This window comes from Nomia melanderi, chromosome 4 (genome assembly GCF_051020985.1).
Source record: "Nomia melanderi isolate GNS246 chromosome 4, iyNomMela1, whole genome shotgun sequence".
NCBI classification, from domain to species: domain Eukaryota; kingdom Metazoa; phylum Arthropoda; class Insecta; order Hymenoptera; family Halictidae; genus Nomia; species Nomia melanderi.
Genome location: NC_135002.1, coordinates 17,974,405 through 17,995,823, shown reverse-complemented (window position 1 = coordinate 17,995,823; position 21,419 = coordinate 17,974,405). Strand labels below are relative to the sequence as shown.

The 21,419-nt window shown below is 31.8% G+C and overlaps 2 protein-coding genes across 4 annotated transcripts in view; both read left to right on the top strand.

Moving 5' to 3' along the window:
- kibra (WW and C2 domain containing protein kibra) overlaps positions 1–3,157 on the top strand; it is an 87,976-nt gene extending 84,819 nt beyond the window's left edge. For all 3 annotated transcript variants that reach the window (XM_031972823.2, XM_031972824.2, XM_031972825.2), the window contains one exon: positions 132–3,157. In XM_031972823.2, coding sequence (XP_031828683.1) covers positions 132–591 — 460 coding nt within the window. In that variant the 3' untranslated portion in view covers positions 592–3,157. The remainder of the gene's footprint in view (positions 1–131) is intronic.
- Positions 3,158–6,304: 3,147 nt separating this feature from the next.
- On the top strand, positions 6,305–21,388 carry LOC116425305 (uncharacterized). Its single transcript, XM_031972827.2, has 10 exons — positions 6,305–6,528; positions 13,096–13,405; positions 14,441–14,618; positions 16,466–16,757; positions 17,235–17,491; positions 17,644–17,819; positions 18,556–18,817; positions 18,916–19,096; positions 19,557–19,782; positions 19,892–21,388. The coding sequence occupies exons 1-10, from the start codon at positions 6,402–6,404 to the stop codon at positions 20,169–20,171; spliced, it is 2,289 nt and encodes a 762-aa protein (XP_031828687.2). The 5' UTR covers positions 6,305–6,401; the 3' UTR covers positions 20,172–21,388.
- Positions 21,389–21,419: the final 31 nt, after the last annotated feature.

Genomic DNA, 21,419 nt, shown 5'->3' with positions numbered 1-21,419 from the left:
ATTATTTTCAAATATATCTAGAAAACTGTAGACTGTTAATTATTTTATGTAAGAGTTGTATACGTACACATTATTTACTTGTTTTTATATTACATATTTTCATAATTCATTTTTAATATTTTGTTTTTCAGGGAAAAAATGGCTTTCTTTACGCGCGTTAGTCTTAATGTTCCTGTACTTCCACCTGAAGACTCTTCATGCGAGAATACATTGTTACCGAGCTTGTCACTTGCCCATCACAAGAGACATACTTCAGAACCAGTTATCAGTGAATCTGTAATCACTAAAGTTGATGCTCAATGTATTTCAAATCTGGCTACACGGCCAACTAGTGTCTCTTGTGGGAATGCCTCTACCATAAAGGCTGACAGTGCTACAAAAAATAATGTGGATATTTCAAACCTAGCTGAAGATAGTTCAGCGAACAGTACAAATAAAACTGTGAACGCGAAGGGTCGACCAGGCATGGCAAAGCTACAGTGCGTAAAAACTGGACAAGATGAGAATCTAAAATCATCTGAACAGAACGACAATGAAGAGCCGAGGAGGTACGAGTATGTCGTTGACAGAGTTCTTGGTGTAGAAGTGTAATGTTTGTAACCTAGGTCATTTCTTTCAATTTTTGTGAATGGACAAAAAATGTTTAAATTATTCAATGACTAACGTGTCAGTTTACCAGTATCGTAGCTTTAATTAAAAAGCAAGCGGTTAGAAAAGGAAAACCAAGGACTGCCATTTTCTCGTATTTCCCTCCAAAAATTCTAGTTGCCATGCACAACAATCGAAGATAATGGAAGGAGAATACGAAATGGAAAACAGTAGACACACAACACTTGTGCGACTAGTACAGTGAAGATTTATTAGAAACTGTTGCCGACATTTTTATTGTTATTGGTTATCAACGTGATAACACGATGATGTAAAGAAAGTCTAGGCATGTTTGAGACAATAGCAAAAATGCGTAAATCAAGCGCACTGTATATACGAAAACGTAAATTATTTAAATGAGATTTATGTGAAAATTATTTAATTAAACAATCCATCGGGTTCCTCTTGCAACCGAGATAATCTTGTGTGTCGCTTTGCTCGATTCCTCTGCGTCTTATAATACACTATCCTACCGAGCAGCTGGACTGCGACTTAAAACTATAACAGAAAAGAAGAAAGAAGTAAAGGAAACAGGGAAAGGCAATAGCCCTGGTAGGCTACATTGTGCCTTGATTCCGTTACTGCCATTTCATAACGCGTGTTTGCATTCAATTTTGAATGCTTCCGTACTTCTTGCTTTTCTTCAGATATTGTCAAGTATAATCAGTAAGTAATCTTATTACACAATACCGTGATGAGCTCAACTGTTCTGCCTTAATTAGTAAAACCGTGCATCTGCGTGTTTTAATATATCCCTGTACGTAATACAATATTACCACACACGTTTACACGTAACACAATATTACCACACTATACGAACATACACTAGGGTTTACACTAGAGTTAACTCTAGTCCAATATTCTAAATTTTCATCTCGAAAACTCGACAATGTTTGTGTATCTTCAAGAAAAATCAAAAGTATAATGCGCCAAACGTTTTCAGTAAATTTTATAACGTCAACAATGTTAAATACCTTACAAATATTAATATTTTTAAATAAATTAAATAACTTTTTTCGTAAGAGCAAGAAGAATTGAAAAATGAGGAACATAAATATAATAATTATGCATTTATAGCAAATTCTGCATTTAAGAACTTTGATGCTGGAATTCTGCATTTATTTACAGCAAATAAAGATGTACAAGTAATATGGTATTTAAAGTTATCTCACATACATGATTAATTTTCAAGAATTTTGTTCGATTTTCGAGATGATAGTTTTGAATATTTCATCTTCTTGATTATATTAAAAATTAAGAGGCCTAATTCACATTATTTTCATTTTTAAATTTAACAAAATGGAAAACTAAATTATTAGCACGATCTATAAACTAAAGAATTGCGTGTATTTTTTGGAAATTGCGATTAAAATAATAAAATAATAAAGTACATAGTCGTTAAAACAATAAATATGAAACATTGTCAATAGCTTTGATAACAACACAGTTTGTCGCCAATTAAACAAAAGAAATCTAGAATGAAATTTATATTGTAATTAATATTTCTATATGAAAAATATCAGTGTTTTTTTCAATATTACAACCTGGTATTAATGAGTATATAAAAGTTGTAGAATTGTCTGATATGAGAAGGAAGTTAAAAAAAAGTGTTATATTATTGTTAATGCCATACAATGCGAGACTTCAACTTTTAATCTTTGGAATATTACTTAGGGCGCGTATTGAGGAACCTGGTAGGGATTAGGTTATCGAGGGAATAGTAAGATCTTAGAAGCAGTAAAAATGTAAATATTCTTGTATATATCTGTCGACAATCGTGTTTACGCGTTTACATAGTATAAATACAGACATAAGTACATAAATATATGTATATAGATATATTTATATACTTATAGACATATTTATACATTTATATATAGGTAGCAACTATGTAATTGTGTCTAAATAGTTGTGCGTGTACGTTCGTGTGTGTGCGTGCAGCAAAGGTATTACGCGATGAATTGGTCCCTGAAAATAACAATACTTTTATGATAAAAAGCGGGGACATCTTGTACAACGTTTTTATACTTCTGATAGAACGAAAACGCGAATTGATCATGTATAATAGGATTACACCGTCGAAGTGAAATACCTATTATACTCATCTATTTAATTAATGTGTTACGATAATGAATTATGTTAGTACCAGTGTATCTTGGTCTTACTGTGTTGAATCAAACGTGACGACGCCGAGATTAACGGTGACGTTAAGAATATTGACAATAAAACGGTAATAATACTGCTAACGATGGCAACGATGATGCCGACAATGATGACCGATAATGTCGATAACGAACAAGATAAAAGATGAAATATAAACCACGGTACTGATATCACTAAGAATAATAATAACGGTAATAATAAGTTCGCAATGACATATACACATACATGAACACGTACATCTTCTCAGAAACAATCGCAGTATGAATTGCAAGTAATGATAATGATTAAACGGTAATGATTCGTATGATAATGATTAAAAGAAAAAATACAGTATATTCTTGCCATATTATTTTGTATCATGAGTTTGTTTATCCAATTATTAATGACTATGTATGTATCCTTCGAATTCCCACAACCATTTTACATGATTATTAATTAAGCGATGATGTAAAATATTGGTAATAAACGAACCAACAAAAGTAAGTAAGGATGGTAACAATCAAATAAACTGAGTATACGCAGATGTACACAGGTGTACACAAAGTATTCGAACAGTGGAATCATCTTAATTGAAATAATCATAAATTACAGTACACATTTACAAATGTTTAATTTGTTATCTAATGAATATAAGCAAAGGTAAAATCTTTAAATATGATCTAAATCACACGATATGTATATTCAAGCTACAGAATTTTTATTCGAGTGAAAGATATACTGGAAGTTGCAAAACTATAAAATCAAATTTCATAATCAATAAAGGAGAAAATATTATTGCGAAAAGGTAGAAAAAGGCGATAATAAAAAAGGAAAAGGTATAAAAAATTAGTTTACTAATATTTAATACATGTCATATTTTATAACTATTGATTCTGTAAACTTTTGACAAATTGTGAAATTTCATTTTATACTTCTATTTCTTTAAAAATTTTTTAATACAGAAGTAATGGACTGAAAATTTTCAATAATATTCGGCTTTCAACATATTATTTAGACTACATAATCATGTTTTCTAATCTTTCCACCTCATCTTACATACCTTTGATGAAATTCATGTTAGGATTGGTTAATATAATCATGTTTTTAAAGTGTATAAGTTATATAAGTTAATAATAATCGTTGTCTGATATGACCCTTTTTTTATTATTAATTTTGATAAAAGTTTTTTTTCATTAAATATTTTATATGCTATATTACTTGTCAAACAACGGCAATTTATATTTGTTACATCTTATAATTTCTAAAATATTAAAATTAATTTAAGTTCTATAATGGATGACATGTTTTTCTTTTGTTGTTTCATGGTTGGCAAAAAGATGAATTCTATGACCTATAATAGTAACTTTGAAGTGGCCATTAGTCTTAAATACTTAAAATAATTTTTTTCTTCTTTCAGAAATTACGATTACTTGTTTTATACACTATCTGTTTTCTGCAGATTGAGCGACACTTCATTGTATTTTGTTATCTTTTTGTTAACTACAATACAGCAGGGGAAAACCACGTTACTAATTAAACAATTAAAATTCATTTTAATATCTTAAAAATGGTAAGAAAAACTATGAACTATTCTTTCCCGCTACGATACACGTTGCCGTTTAAAAAGTTCAGCCACCCTAATATCTTCAAGAAGATTGTAAGAAAGACAAAATATTTCTGTTGAATGCACGTACCATCAAGAACACAACATATTCCGTATAATAGAATCTTTGCTACAATCAAGTAAATAATCATTTATTCTACATAAATGTTACCAGAAGAAACCAGTTATAGCTATGAATTGGTTTTAGAATTCCCAAAGTAACAACTAACACACAATGTAGTAGTATCATTCGGAACGTTTATCATCGATGACAACTTTACCAGGAATGAAAAATCCCCGTGTCGCAGTCACAGTCACAGTCGCAGTCGCAGTTGCAGTCACAGTCGAAGTCGCAGTTGAAGTCATGGTCGTAGTCACGGTCACAAAGCAGTTCTCTGACAGTATTAAGGAAGACGAAATTTATGACATCCTTGATTATTTATCTCCTACTAAATCTCTCGATGACAAAAGCCGAACTGGGATGCTCGAAGGTCACGTTTTCTTGCACAATTACGAGTCTCACCCTATGTATATCTAGTTATATTATACCCCTATAGTACCCTCTATGAAACATACATTTTCAGTGTTCATAGTATTACAGAATTAATATCCGTTTCACCTATGAATACATCGCTGTTCGAATACTATCATCTAATTGTATACATGGTATATGCATTTAACACTAGAACTACCAGGCGGGTCAAAATGGCGACTTCTGAATTTCTTCTTTTACGATTGTTGCCAAGGTACAGACACTTCTTTGAGAAGTGATTAAAGAAGCTGATATAGTCATACCTAAACTGAAATATAAACCAATTGAAATCTTAATACATTCACGCTTTTAGCTGTTATAAAGAAATTTTCAAAAGACGGTTTAAGTGTTCGGTTGTTGTAGTGTTAACCCTTTGCACCCGTAAGTTTTTCACTAAAAATATTCATATATTCATATATTGATGCATCATACAAAGCTTAACCCCCTGTTGGCCCATGTAATTTTGAAGTCACATATCAGTGTATTGACATCTTGTTGATATATTTCATTTTGCACTCAAAGTGGTGAATAAAATGAAGTAATCAGTTAATTTCAACTTTTATACGCTCAGGCGTTAAAGTTCAACGTCATTATAACTTGAAAGTTACAAAATATATTAGTTTGATGAAATTATTGAAACTATTGAATACATTGTTATTTCGTATTCATATGTGGATATTTAATAATTTTCTACTGCATAGATTTTGTTATAATCATGAACAAAAATTCGGCCCCAAGAGGGTTAATATTATATACAAAACTTTATAATTTTACAAATCAAATCAAGTGGTGACTGAGAGTCACCTCTCGAATACAAATGGTTAACATTAGAACTACCGAACAGTCAAACTGACTTTTCTAAAGTTTTCTATGGAAACATCAGCAGTGTTATTATTAAGATCTCTATTGATTTATAATTCAATTTGCCTATTGCTGAATCAGTTTCTGTAGTAATTTCTCGGAGAATTATCTGTTATGTTTTTAACACTAGATTTACAGAACGAGCCAATTTGACTCATATTGAATTTTATAAACATTATTTGGTAAATGTTTGGGTCGATTTTGATTGATTCAATTACGTGATTATGATTCCTAATAATACATTTTTAAACATTTCATTTCCTAGATCTAAACGGACGAATATCAATCTTTCTGAGAACAATAGAATAAACTGTACAATAAATGTCCGTAAATCTAGTATTAATAATTATTAAAGAAGCAATCAGGAATAAGTCATTTTGACCTCTCTGGTAGTCTAGTGTTAAATTACGACGACAACGACGACGACAGCGACGACATTGACGGTGACGACAGGTATAAATTGTGACTTCGGAGATACGAGTGAAAGGCATATGCGCATGTTCGAAACGGTGAGTTAGCGCGACGATTCACGAGCATTCGGATTAGCCGGGTAGCCTAGTAGAATCGTTGACAGCGTTTCCCTCTCCTTAGTTAGAGCGGAGCGCGGCGTACGCAATGCTGCTTTGCGGTGTTTTATGTTCCGTGTTTTCGGTTCCATTTGGTGCGATCGTACAAATCGTAATATTTCTTCTACAGAATTCGAACGTCTCGAGAGTGCAGGCTTCCCTTCCCCCGGGAGCTGGTCAGTTTCCATTTCATTCCTCTTATAACAATAATCATGCTCAAACTCAAACGCGAACGCCCCGTTATTTATATTTTAAATAAATTATTTTCTCAATGCGAACGTATCTATGATACGAAACATACTCTTCCGCTTCATTTACCGAGATGTAATTTATAATATTACTTTCCCCTCTTTTCTGTTTCTCACGTTTAGACCATCTATCTTTCGGAGTGTCGATCTAACCTGAGGAACGTATCACGTGTTAACTCTTTGGGGTTCGGTGTGTTAAACACTGTACCAGCCTTTGCTTAGCTTTCTATGCATGGTGGTATACATGTTAACCCACCTGACAAGTTGAAGTTACTCATACTTTTACAGTTTAATGTTTTATTTGAAGTTCCTCATTCAGATGGCAATGTTATGAACTAACGATAAATGCGTAAATAAGTGAAAACAAAAGATTATACAAGTCGAAACGCATTAGTAAGCTGTTCAGACTGTTGCGATTAAGGTTGTCGGATTGTCTGGTGCAGTGAATTCTGTGCAAGTTGACTTGTTCTCTTCTCTAAAATCGTGTACCCCAAAGAATTAAACAGCTGAGATTTGGGTTCTTTCCTAATACTTGTATCATGCTGGCATATTACGAATTTTCTTCAAATGCAACAAGTCTCGACCAATACTGCAAGTCTTTTGTTATCATTTCAACGATCAATAAGTTTCAACGTTTTGCGTGTGTTTTGCTGTCAGTTTCCATACTAGTAAAACATCGTAAACACAGCAACGTTTCACCTTTCGGAGAAATAACTTCAAAATAATTACAGAAGTATTAATAATTCTGGAGTATTGACATTTCATCTTCTATTATCGTGGAGTCATCGCTTTTACCTACGTAACAAGTTTCCCGATGTATCTGTGCACATACGTTCGTGAATTTTATTTTTAGGTGCCTTATGATTTAGATGTATGAGTTATATATCACCGAATCCAGAGTTGAGAAAAGTAGCATTGAATTCATGAAATTTTTCTCGAATTTTTGTTGCTCGGGAAATTGGACAATGTAGCCAGAGCCTAGGGGAGAGCTTAAATAATTCAAAGATAAGCTGCAGGTGCGCGTTAACGAATCGATATTATTCCTATCGGCAACACGCTTTCTAACGTACACATACACCTATCTCGTTGTACGTAAGTACGCAACTAGGAATATTCTCTAATTTTCATACAGTATGATGATTATAATATCAGGTAGAATTGCGCTAAGCTTAAACAGTTCGGAACTTTCAAGATCTCGAAAATAATTCTCTATATTTGGTTCAAGAAAAAATAAACATACGGAGATAATCGGTATAACCTAAGAACCCATGTTGACAGATTCTAATTATTAACACGTTGAATGCCGCACGATTTTAAGGTGCAAAATATGCGAAATGAAAAAATACAGTATTAAATGATTTCATTGAATTGCGTTGATATTATCACAGGTTTGTTTTGCTGAATGTCAGCACATTAAGTAGCGTTATTTACAGTATAAGAATGTTTTCAAATAATCATCGTTTAATTGAGGAAATTGCAGTAATTGAACTTGGGCGGGGGTCACCGATGACCGGAGCTTCCAAATTGCCGAAGAACAATTGCAATAAAAAGATTGATGTTAAATAAAGATATTTAATAAGTAGCTATATAATAGTGTTATATGACTACTGCGATACCAAATCATTAATAATTATTTTCAATACCATTTGCCTTTGTTATTAAAGAATAAGTATTACTATACAAAGCACTAGAAATTATCGTGACAGTCAACGTGTTAATGATCTTTATATTCAGTCTGTCTGAAGCGACACCGTAAGTTTATAAGAAATAATATGAAAATTTAATATCGACTGTTTTTTTACTTAACTCTCGACATGCGTGAGGTTGAGTATTTTTTATTGAAATACGGTTTTAACACGTTGACCGCCACGCCGGTCACCGATGACCAGAGCTTCCAAGTGACTTGAAAACAATTATAGCTTGTAAGATGACTGACATCTAAGAAAACTGTTCAACACCGTAAATAAATAGATAATAATGTGACTTAAGAATTGTAGTATCAAATAATTGATAATCATTTCTTTTTATCTTCGTTATAAAAGAAAAAATTACACATAGAACGCTGAAGTTTTTCGTGGCAGTCAACGTGTTAAAATACTTATTGAAATAGAAAATATTTTCTTCTCATCGGAAGTTGTGATGGATAGTTACTATAGTACAACTATATTGTTCAGTCTAATTTCTTTAAGTTTACCTAAACGATTACCAAAAATTTGAATCAATGTACATCGAAGAAGTTACAAGGAAATTATACGAAAATTATAAGGACGAGCCTAATATTACGGCACTGATAATCAATCAGGACCAATTTACTTATTTTCTCCATAGGAACTCTGTTTAGTATCGATCTAACACTGCCATCTCAAGCTAAACCCAGCGATAATGTATACATATCGCGCAATTTCAATTTATTTAAGTCCACAAAATGTTTGTAACGTATTCATTTACGTTTATCTGTATTGACAATAAGAAATATCTAAACAAGTCATATTGTATGAATACACACCTGACCCTCGATTTACGCGGAATTTTTTTTTGCACGGGCAAATTGAAACATTATTTACGCGGTAATTTTTACGCGCGATCTGAATTTATTAACAGCGAATAAAATATACTTTTGTTTTCTAAAATGTCATTATTATTATTTCTTTTGTTGAGCTATGTGAAATAAATATGTATTTCTAAAACGTATACCAGTTTATCTCTTGAATATTTTGTTTTCTCTTGTACCAACAGGCTCTATTTACACGATTTTCGTTTGCGTAAAACGTACTCCCGTGGAACGGATTTTCGCGTAAATCGGGGGTCAAGTGTATTTGTCGATTAAACAATATTACTAAATTTCTCTTGCTCGTTATGTTATTCTAATCGATCGCTACCAATATTAACACCTCCGCTACCGTTTGGTTCGCTGACAATCCTCTCAATTGTAATATTTTATTCAAGCCAACAAATCTTCTAAAGAAAACATTTAAAAAATTCAACTGAAACAAGTCATTGAGTTCCTAAACACAAAACCGTATCTTATAATTTTAAATAATAATATCTATAGGATTTATTTCAGTTTCTTTATGTAAAATATGCGATTGCACTGTCACTAATATGTGACGCTGGTAGCGAACGTGTTAACAGTAGAACTACCGAGCACTTAAACCGTCTTTTGAAAGTGTCTTTATAAAAGCTATATGCGTGAATTTATTAACATTTCAATTGGTTTACACTTTAGTTTAAGTATTACTAAATCAGCTTCTTCAATCACTTCTTAAATAAGTATCTGTACGTTTGCAGTCATTCTAAAAGAAGAAATTAGGAATTGTTCATTTTGACCCACCTGGTAGTTTTAGTGTGAAAATCGCTATTAACACATTGCGTGCTGGCCATTTTGTTCATTTCAATTTATATCAGCTACATTCAAATTATTTATTTATTATTCAATGTTTTCGAGAGTTTCCATTACAAATAAAAATACTTTCAATCATACGCAAAAGGAATGAACTGCACCTGACCCACGATTTACGCGAAAATCCGTCCCACGTGGGTTCGCTTTACGCGAACGAAAATCGTATAAATAGAGCCTGTCGGTACAAGAGAAAACAAAATATTGAAGAGAGAAACTGGTATACGTTTTAGAAATACATATTCATTGCACATAGCTTAACAAAAGAAATAATAATAATGACATTCTAGAAAACAAAAGTATATTTTATTCGCTGTTACTAAATTTAGATCGCGTAAATTGAGATCGCGCGTAAAAACCACCGCGTAGTGTTCCAATTTGCCGCCTAAAAAAGAGGCTCGCGTGAAAAAGATCCGCGTAAATCGAGGGTCAGGTATATCTACTTTTATAAAAAATGTTAATGAAGTTGTACAAGTATTTATTTAATATTACTGGACGGTACCTGGAAATGGTACTTTTACATTTTCCGCATACAATGTGTTAATCAGTTTATGAAGAAGCGCGCGGTAAACGTTACGTGCGCAGAATGAAGTACATTGCGTACAACGGAACTACGGATCGCATTTATCAGTAACCGAATACGATAACAGCAATAATTCCTTTAATATCGACGTGTTCGAAGAGCAGGTTTCATTTCGAATACGATACACCGGTGCATCCAGATTAACATTGGTAAGATTAATTATAAAACCGTAGACGACAGAGTATACGAAACATGTGCATACGGTACATCCGGACCGGAACTGTAAACCGACCGTGAAATCAGGTCGTCCTAACAAAACAAAGTCGCAGGAGTGTGGGCAGTCGTAGGATAAAATAGTACGATGATCGAAGAATGAAATTGTTATTAACCCTTTGCCTTACAATAACGTGTCAGACTCGTGATGAAGATTTTAAACCAACTTTAATAAACGTAAACATTATTTATTCTCGAATTTTTGTGAATTCAAAATAAATATTATTCCTTTGTTATCAATTACTATACTATATACCAGCAGTTTCCAACCTTTATGCTACTACGCCTCCCTAAAAAAATTGTTTTCTCCGCGCCTCCCTATCTTTTAATAGATATAATAATATCGACACGTTTTAAATGATAATAGCTTTATTACAAAATAAACATTGATTTACTGAATTTGTATTGTTACCTTACGGTATGAAGTTTATTTATTTGTAGATATTATGATATAAACATTAATTTTTCATTACAAATTTTGGCACCTCCCTATCTTTTAATAGATATTATAATATAGATACGTTTTAAATAATAATAGCTTTAGTACAAAATAAACATTGATTTATTGAATTTGCATTGTTACGTTACGGTATGAAGTTTATTTATTTGTAAATATTATGGTATGAACATTAATTTTTTATTAAAAATGTTGGTGCCTCCCAAGTTGGAAACCGCGACTTTATACCAAACATTTCCACAAAATATACCCAGATTTTTTTATTTTCAATGAATTATGATCCTAGTTGAGAAATAAAGCGTACGGCAAGGGGTTGTAAGATCAGAATGTTGATCTGATCGTCCGTTATTTGATGAATTATTTTTAAGCTACTGAGCAAGGGACTGTCAAAACGTGGGCGTAAATAAAAGGAAACTATGTGGATTGGAGCGTACTTTAACCCCTTGCCTTATAATTCATTTTGTAACTATGATCGATACCGAATCCAGCCCAAGAAGCGAAGATTTTAGCATTGCGGACGTAAAAAGGGACCACGCGAGTGAAGGGAAAGGAAGATTGAGAGTCGATGGGTTTAACAACATTAACACATTCACTACTAGTGTCATGTATTTGTGACGGTCGCAGTCCTATATTTTATATAAAGAAAATGAAATCAATCCTATAGATATAGTTCGTTAAAGTTATAAGCTACGGAATTACATTTAGGGATTCAATGACTCGTTGTAGCTTCATTTCTTTCAATAGTTTGTTTAGAAGGTTTATTGAATTGAATAAAATATTATAATTGAGAGAATCGCCACTGAAACAAACGTTGGTAACGAACGTGTTAACATGTTGACTGCCACGAGAACTTCGAGCGTTTCGTGTAATACTTATTCTTTCGTAATAAAGGCAAATGGTGTTGGAAATAATTATTAACGATTTGGCATCGCAGTACTCGTATTGTATTATTATTTAGTTACTTATGTTACTAAATATTTTTATTTGACATGAATTTTCTTACTGTAATTGTTCTCAAATAATTTGGAAGCTTCGGTCATCGGTGACCAACGTGGCAATCAACGTGGCTCGTGATGAGCTTGAGACGTTTATCATTATCTGGCATTATCTGATATATTCACAATGTAATAGAGAAGTATTTGGAGATCATTCAATAAAAATATTTTTTTTAAATCTCTCTCGCACGCGCGAGACATTACTGAGAACTATAATTGCATGCTTCATTCAACTTGACTCGCGACACGCAAACGATGAAGAGAGAAGTGTCGCCAGCCATAGCAGAAGTATAAGTGACAGTACACTCGCCAAAGCGGGACGGTGACGAGGTAACATTGCACTAGGAAGGACTTAATTTATGGCAACCTGCAGCGTCTTCTCGCTTTCCCTTTCTATTTTCATGATAACGAAAGTTAAATGGGACGCTCGAATCTTCGCGTGTTTCCACAGTCAAACTTGATTTCGGCAAATTGTTGTTGGCCAAAGAAGCGTCGGTCTATCACTACGATTAATTGATTTCATTCTATTACAAGTTTAACAGTAAATACAGTAATTACATTAACCTTATCAAAAATCAAATATTAAATCATTCGATTGAATGGCATTACTATAATTGCACGCCCATCTAGCTGAACGTCGCCGCAATAGGTAGCATTATTTGTAATATAGAAATATTTTCGAATAATCATCGCTTAAATGAGCGAACTAATGTAACTTGATTTGATTGGGGGTCACCGGTGACCCCCATGGCTTTCAACGTATTAAAGATTGTATAAGATATTAATTTACTTATTACTTATACGATCAAATTTGACTACTTATAGAGAGGGAAAATATCTTTGGTTTTAGAGGATGAAATAATTGTTATCGAGCATTTACCAGGACGTCGAGTTCATCTGCAAGATTTCTTTTGGACGGATGCAGAGGATGCTCCGCCATGGGTGGATTCTAACCAACCCTTTCATGAAACTAGAACCGTTCATCACACAGTAACAATTTACTTGCCAACTGAAGAAAGAGATGACGACGACCCGAAACCTCGCAACGACCTTGATTCTAATGATTCCAAATGTACCACGTGTATCGAACCTACGCCAAGACTGCACGACGACGACGATCAAAATATTGGTATTCTAATCGGAGAAGATCCTGGACCAAGGTTCTTATCTTTTTTCAGTTTGTAGCTAAATTCAAATTTTCTATTCGACTGTTACATTATTAAATAGAAAACAAAGTGTTTCAGTGAAGTTTTAATAAGACCAATTGCGACGGTGTAGATCTGTCTTTAACATAAGTAACAATAGTAAAATAATCTTCTCAAATTATTACACTATTGTATACACGAAATAAGTGTAACGCTTATTTTTCATATTTACATTGGGAGAATTACAATTTGCGAAATTGAAATTTCAAACTATTTCTTCAGTTTATTATATGTCTGTGAAACATTGAGTAATCGTAAGTTTACCTACTCTGACTGGAACTATTTATGTCGGTATATCCAACACGCATCTATTAACACGTTCAGTGCCATGTGTACCATATATGGTACACGCCAATTTCTGTAAGAAAACATTTTTGAAGGACACATGGCCGCGGATAATGGTATGCGTTACAAAGCAGCAAGAACATAAAGAAAAATATCAAAATATATAAAAATTACCAAAAACTTACATATAACTTAATATTTTATTGAAAAAATCAATACAGTTCATAAGTAAAATATGACCGACATTTCTATGGCACGGAACGTGTTAATGATTGTCTCCAATTAAATAATAGTGACTTTAAAACATTACCGTTTGAACCATTAACTCTTCCACATTAAATTAAAAATTTCGAAACATAGGTAAGTATACATGTAAAACAGTTGAAGTCAGACAAATAAGAACAGACAGAAGGAACATAAACCTTTCTTAAATGAAAATTAATAATATTTGATATTAAATGTACCACTTAAACTCAACTATTAACGTATAGTATTAATCAATGTTGTAAATAAAACCTAATGAAACATATTGTATCCTTAAGATATAATTGACTTATTAGTTTCTCATCTATTCGTGCTCAACACTTAGATCCAGAAGTGTTGGCTACAAAGTTTGAAATTTATGTTTATCTGTAGAATTATCACACTTCCGATTTTACTATGAATTTCGAAAAACTATGCACATTTTTCCTGTTCTATTTTTAGGTACTGGCTATTAACAGTTCTTCGTGCTGGTGAAGCTGTACCGCCTAAGATTGAATTGAAATTGGCTCGCTTATATCGGACAGCATTCTCAAGACAACAACAACGACATCTTGGACTTCTGCAGATGGATTCTCGATTTCAGAGAGCTGCAGACGAACGGACACTCGTCGCAAACAAGGTAATTTGATTAAAAGGATGTAAACTATAATGTAGAATGACGTTTCAATTATCCAAGTTAACATGGACTATTCGTACCGCGAATAATAGAATCATGAAAAACATGTTAATAGTGTAATATTGCGCATTTAATTTTAATTAGTAATACATTTCACTCACTTTTAAGGCAAATGAAGTTATGCTTCATTGTTTAACCCTTTGCGGACGAACGTCGACATCTTGGCAAAATGAAATATTCATATTTGGAGTACTAAGTTGCAAACGAATGATTTAACACGTTGATGCCATGGGAATCACCGGTGACCCCCAATCAAATCGAATCACTATAATTCATTGAATTAAACGTTGACTGTTTGAAAACATTTTTATATTATAAATAATATCACCTAATTACAGTGACATTCGACAAGATACACGTGCAATTTAACAATACAATAACGCAATTTAATTAATTCAATAATTCAATAGTTCTAATTAACATTAGAACCTTTTTTCGGTTCGTGTATTTTGCTTCATGAAATCATGTGGCATTCAACGTGTTAATTATTCGAATAGCAAGAGATCAGTGTACAGTTTCCTTTATTTCTATTGTTTAAGCATTCGGTGTAGAATTTATCTTTATATGTTGTTAGCTTTGTGTACTTTAAAGATGCTTCGTCCGCAAAGGGTTAAATGTAGGTCTTCTTTCTTTGTCGTTGTGTTACGTAGACATCTTTAAAATTACATATTGGCAAGTGCAGTTATTTACAATTATCTTACTGTTGAATATAGGATACAGCTGTTTTGATAGCAGCTAGACCATTGCTATGCGATATCTTCAAACCACCTTGAATAATACGAAACTCGATTAAACAAGACTCAGATAATCGAGAGTCTACTTTAATTAGTGGAAACAATGTGAAAGCAGTTTCTTTTTGCTGTTATTATAAAATCCATAGTTGAACTTAACATTAAAACTACCGAGCAGTCAAATTGCCTTTTCGATTTTTTTTGTAGAATCCCCAATAGTGCAACTATTGAAACTACAAAAGTAATTTCTCAGAAGAGCGTCTGTTTTCTATTCAAAAACTGGAAGTAAAGAAACTGGGAATGGGCCATTTTGACCTATTCAGTAGTTCTAGTGTTAAGAGAAAACGATATCGATATAGGTAGGGCTAGTTTTTTTGGGAGAGGGAATATATTATACGAAACAACGAAGCTACCACTACAACTGACAAGTAGAACTGGTAGAACTTTTGTCAGGATGTATACACGTAATCTGAAAACATCAAGGGTTGATTGATGCAAGCCGCCGCCGAAACGACAAGCGTGCGGTTATAAGTTTTCTCACGGATGCGCCTATGTATATAGAATTCATTGTAGTAGTAACAAAAGTTTTTCGCGATTATCTCGGAAGCTAAAGCTTTCCGTTGACAAGACATAAAGAAAAAGTTTGTTCAAAATCATGTTCTCAACAACATACCTGAAAATCATCAAAATCGAAGAGGACCAAGCAGATTCAACTTCACCCCTCCAGCTAAACAATGCCATTCTCAGGGCGTTCTTTCTGTAGCCTCCGAGCGAGGAACATCAGATTAAAAAGAGTACGATTCCAATAAGTTCACAATTTTATTTTACGCGTACAAAATCCTGTCTTACAAACTCTAATGTTTTTTTTCATATAAGTTAGGCTGGCTACCAAAATAGTTATTACTTTTGAACGGAAGAATTCTGACACTTTGAGATAACACGAGATAGTATGAAATAATATGAGATAGTTTAAGGTGGTGTAAGCGAATTCAAATAAAAAAAGCCTTATCTTGTAGAAAATAATAAAATATTGCTATTTATATGATAATAAACTTGCAGATTTCTTCAAGAAGTCGACCAGTACCCAGAAAATTGATATCAAATGACATTGAAGGGGAAAGCACAAACAAGCATTCAGAATTACGCTTACTTAATTATTCGGCAGAAGGGACTGTTCAAGTTAGAATGCAAAATACAAGTATAACTGAAAATGGTGCTACAAGATTGGTTTATTCGGTTCACCTAGGTGGAAAACCTGTACCTGCTGAAACAGCTGCCAGAGACATGGCTCTTTTATCACCACAAGAAGTGGCATTAGAACTTGGTGCTCCAGTTATTATTCAAAGTGAACGTAAGTGTTCTAAATTAATATTATTTAGAAAGAATTCTATTGTCCTATGAAACCTTCATAAAGCATTTGTGAAGTTAAAGAAAATATTTTCAGTATTTGTTTAATGTTAACAAAGTTAATTTCTGATAAGAATAATATGCGCAGAGGAATGTGTTTTAAAAATTTCTCCTTGTTATCCTTGTTATCTTATGTTAACAATGAAAGTAAAAAGCATTGGATGGATATTAAATACTCAGAAAGGTTTAGAAATTGCTTTATGCGTGGAGTATAAAATCAATTGAATTTAATTCACAGTACTATAATTGTTATAATTGTAAGGTATTTGAAAAAATCTCTTACTTCTTATTTTATTTCCTCAAGCATTTAAAACAGAACTGTTATGAAAACTATTTTCATTACAAAGTTCATTATTAAATTACTTAAATACATTTGAATTATTCACAGAAGGAATAATCTATATATATTTTCTGTATACAGCTTACTTAAAAGAATCTCGACCATTGGCGCTGTCAAGAAAAAGGGATGCATGGTTATTAATTGGAGCAGCCAGTGCCGGCTTCATTCTTTTGGCTGTTATACTTGTGGGATTAATTTTCACAGCAAAAAGAAAAAGATCACACAGTGCAATAGTAGCTCCACCAAATCGCAGCATTTTAAGAAAAAAGCCGGACTATGTATCAACATCCAGTGGTCGCGATAATACTGTTTTTTCAACATCAGAAATTGATATTAAGGTATATAAAATTTAATTATTTAATATGGTAGATGAAATATGTTTAATTTGTGCTTTTACCTTATTGATAGTACAATATAATTAAAAAGAAGGATTAATAAAACAATGTACAAATTTATATTGCCTTTTCGTTGTTTTCATGATTTTTCACAGACTGAAGGTAGTAGTCAAAGTCACACACCTGGAAGTGTGGCAAGGACTTCAGTTACTCCTGAACCTACAGATAATTTCGATGTAGGAATTCACAAAGCTTCCAGTGATAACGAAGAAGAACAAAAGAGAAAGGCACAAGAACCAAGTATTTTAGAATATTCTTCAAAAAAAACAAGGTATAAAAAATATTTTTATTAATAGTAACTTTTGTTATGACCTGCCTCCTGAAATAAGAGCTTTGAGATTCATTGGAAGTTACAATAGTTGGCTACTCCATTTTGAACACCCAAAAATATCATCAATACAGAGAGATGATGGTAACATGTACTTACTGCTATTCTAACTATCAATATATTTTAGAGTTTTCTTTTGAAAACTAAACCGTAACTCTATCATTTTCACCATTTTAGTTTACGTTAAAAACTAAATTATGAGTTGAACTATAAAATCATAAATATACATATGTAATAAAACAAAAACAACATAAACGGCTAGCACAGTATTTACGTGGGATAGCCCTGAAGAGTTTATGGTTCGCATGTTATTTAACCTCAAATGTTTGATAATTAATTGTTGTAAAAGTATAAGTTTATACTTTAGCAACTAAGATTGCCTCATATGTAGGTTGTCCCACCTCACTTGAAGTTCTACTTAAAATGGCTATTATTAAAAACCTATTAAAGTGTGCATATTTTTTCCTCTGACATATTTTTCTGCCACAAAATATAAGCAAAATATTTAAGATGCTCCAGTTAGATGAGATACCTTGCGCAACAAATTTTTATGTAAATTATAATTTAAAATATATTGAAAATAATCAAATTATGTTGTACACCTTAAATATATATTATAAAAAATTCATTTATCAAAAGTTACAGTATTTGAGTATTTAAATAAGTTGATTGTTTACAGACTGACACATGGAAGAATATTGCGGACAAATGCTGTTGACATGCCTAAAGCATCAGATTCAATGGATGTGATGGCTAATCGCTTAGGAACATTAGAGTCTTTGGAAACCAATTACATGAGACAAGGAGAAGAAGAAGAAGAAGAAGAAGAAGAAGAAGAAGCTACTGCTTCACCCCATTCTTATCTATCTATGCCAACTTGTAAACAGTTTCCTAACATGAAAAGTGTTGAACCTCTTTCTAGAGTATTAGAACCAGTTATGGTGTGTACCAATTTATCTTCTTCCTTTCCTTTTCTAAGAGAACTATAAAACATTATGTAATCCATACTTATATTTTTATATAAATATTTCTTTTATAGGTCAGACATTTAGATATAGATTCTCCCGAATTAGAAAGACGAGACAATAATGATATTGATTCCTACAGAAGTAGTAAAATCAATGATAAATTTTTTGCACGAACTTCAAGTGCTATGAATGATCCTGGAGTAGTTGGACCTATAGTTTGGAATCTTCGAAGACAGACTCTAACTACAGAGGGTATGAAATTTTAACTTCTTTTGTACATGTTAAAATGAAAGTTCGAAATTACTGAATATTGACAATCATCCATTTTATCTTGACATTTATGAGACATATTTGTTAATATCTAAAAAATTAAATTTTAAGTATTTTATCAACATCGAAAATTTACCGATAAATGTTGAATTATATTTTAGTAATAATATATGCGGCAAATTCTTTTAGTTTTCGAGATATTTTCAAAAATATCTCTGGGGAAGGAAAGTAATTGTAATTATTTTGAAAATGGGTAACATCTTGTATAATCTCTAAATCAATACAGTAAGTTTTGCAATTCTATTAGAACATGTAATTTACATCTATCCAAATGCAACTACAAATGGAAATACCAATTATTCTACTTGAATTTGCACATAAGATACAGTTTACTTTATAGCGTTTTCTTTGAATTTGTAAATGATAGTTACATTATCTTCAGGGAATGGCACGTCAGAAACTGATGAAATAACATGTACATCAGCTGGTCCTGTTGGGCGAGCCAAGAGAAGGCTCCACGAGTTGCTGGAAGATTCTTTTAGTCTTTTTGGAAGTAGAGAACAGAATTCGGAAATACCAACCTGCACAATGCAACCAAATTCGGCAGTATACGTACCGGATGTTCTGCCAATTTTTTCGAAAACCAGAGGACGACCTGCCCAAATTAGGTACATATGCTCTACATAAGTAACTCATATGTTATTGTCTTGTATTTACATTTGTAATAATTTTATACTATTAACAGTATATTTTGTTATTATTGTTTGTATTACTCAGCCCTGTGTCTTCACGAACAATGGAAATGGAGGTACAACATCCTATATCATTATCTCAAAAAAATATTGAAGAAAATATTACAGAAAATGGACATTCAGGATCAATTCAATCTCATAGTGGGTGGAGCTCTAGACCTTTAAGTGCTGGTCCCTTTCATAGACCAAATGTACCAGATATAGATACAAAACGCATACTTTCCAATAGTCAACTTGCACCTGAGGACCCTGCAGTTCCACTAATTGCATCAATTAAAAAAGAACTTGAAAAATTTTCTTCTTAATATTTAATACTTAAATGTTATGGAGGAATGAAATGGAGAAGAACTCACGTACATTGAAATTATTAAATATATACTATTTAATACAATGAACTAAAAAAGTATTTTAAAATAATATCGAAAATCGTATTTATAATGATGTGTAAATATCTTGGCAATTTTTTTATGAACATTTTCAATCGGAATTCTTCGTGTTTCATATAGTTCAGTTTTATTGAACTTCTAGTTAATAAAGTGTATAATTTTATCATATAATTTTATCATTGTTATTATAACATTTTAACATTCTTTTTATAAATATATATGTGCAATTGTGGAAAATCGTCAGTCAGTAAGGTAATGTTAACACTTTCATAAAACTTCATTCTATTTGGATAAGTTGCAAAATCTTTTGTGTTTTGAATACATAGTTATGCATCTGAAATATTCTAAGTATGGTAGACATAAAACTATTAGTTATATCTTAAAGATGCAATAAAAAGAATTTGCCTATTTTATGACAGCAATAATACATTGTATTCATCTAAAGACTAAGGTTGATTAAGCAGATACAATCAGTAATCATGTTATACTCACATTATTTGATGTATTTATACATTTGTTATATACCTCTCTTTCATTGTATATATCATAACTCACTGTGACTGAATAATTTATAGAAAAGACATTAAATTTAACTTCTTTGTTATAAATTATTTTACTAACCAATAATAAATATTAGTAATAAAAAGAATATTTATATTGTTAATATAATTTATTGTCACTTATTATATTTATATACATTTTTTAATGTAGTACATATCATTTTGCTGAAATAGGAACTGATTAGAAATAAGTTAGAAATTAAAGAAATTATTTTAAATATATTATACACTATATTTATAATAAAATGAATAATATAATATGACAACTAGTGTTAAAAAATCGTAATTACTAAAATACTTTAATTATGTATTGTAAAGTAAGTGACTTCATTTTTATTCTAGGAAAACAACTTATAAGTTCAAGACCTAAAAAGTCAATTGTATTGTTATTTACGCATTACTTTTTTATTATTTGTAGCGGCTTTATATAAAAAAATTATATATTTATTTAATATTGTCAAAATTAATTATTTTTTATAAACAAAATTGCAATTTCATTAATATATACAAATGAAATTGTATGGTTTTTAGATAATAATTAAACAAATTCACTGACATATAGTAAAGTATACTTGATGTACTAACACCTAGTTTTTATATTAATAGA

Coding starts and splice junctions, on each gene's coding strand:
- LOC116425305 (XM_031972827.2), top strand. CDS start 6,402: ATGCTGCTTTGCGGTGTTTTATGTTCCGTGTTTTCGGTTCCATTTGGT. Junction 16,758..17,234: donor AGTTATTATTCAAAGTGAAC/GTAAGTGTTCTA, acceptor TTCTGTATACAG/CTTACTTAAAAGAATCTCGA. Junction 17,820..18,555: donor TATTCTTCAAAAAAAACAAG/GTATAAAAAATA, acceptor GATTGTTTACAG/ACTGACACATGGAAGAATAT.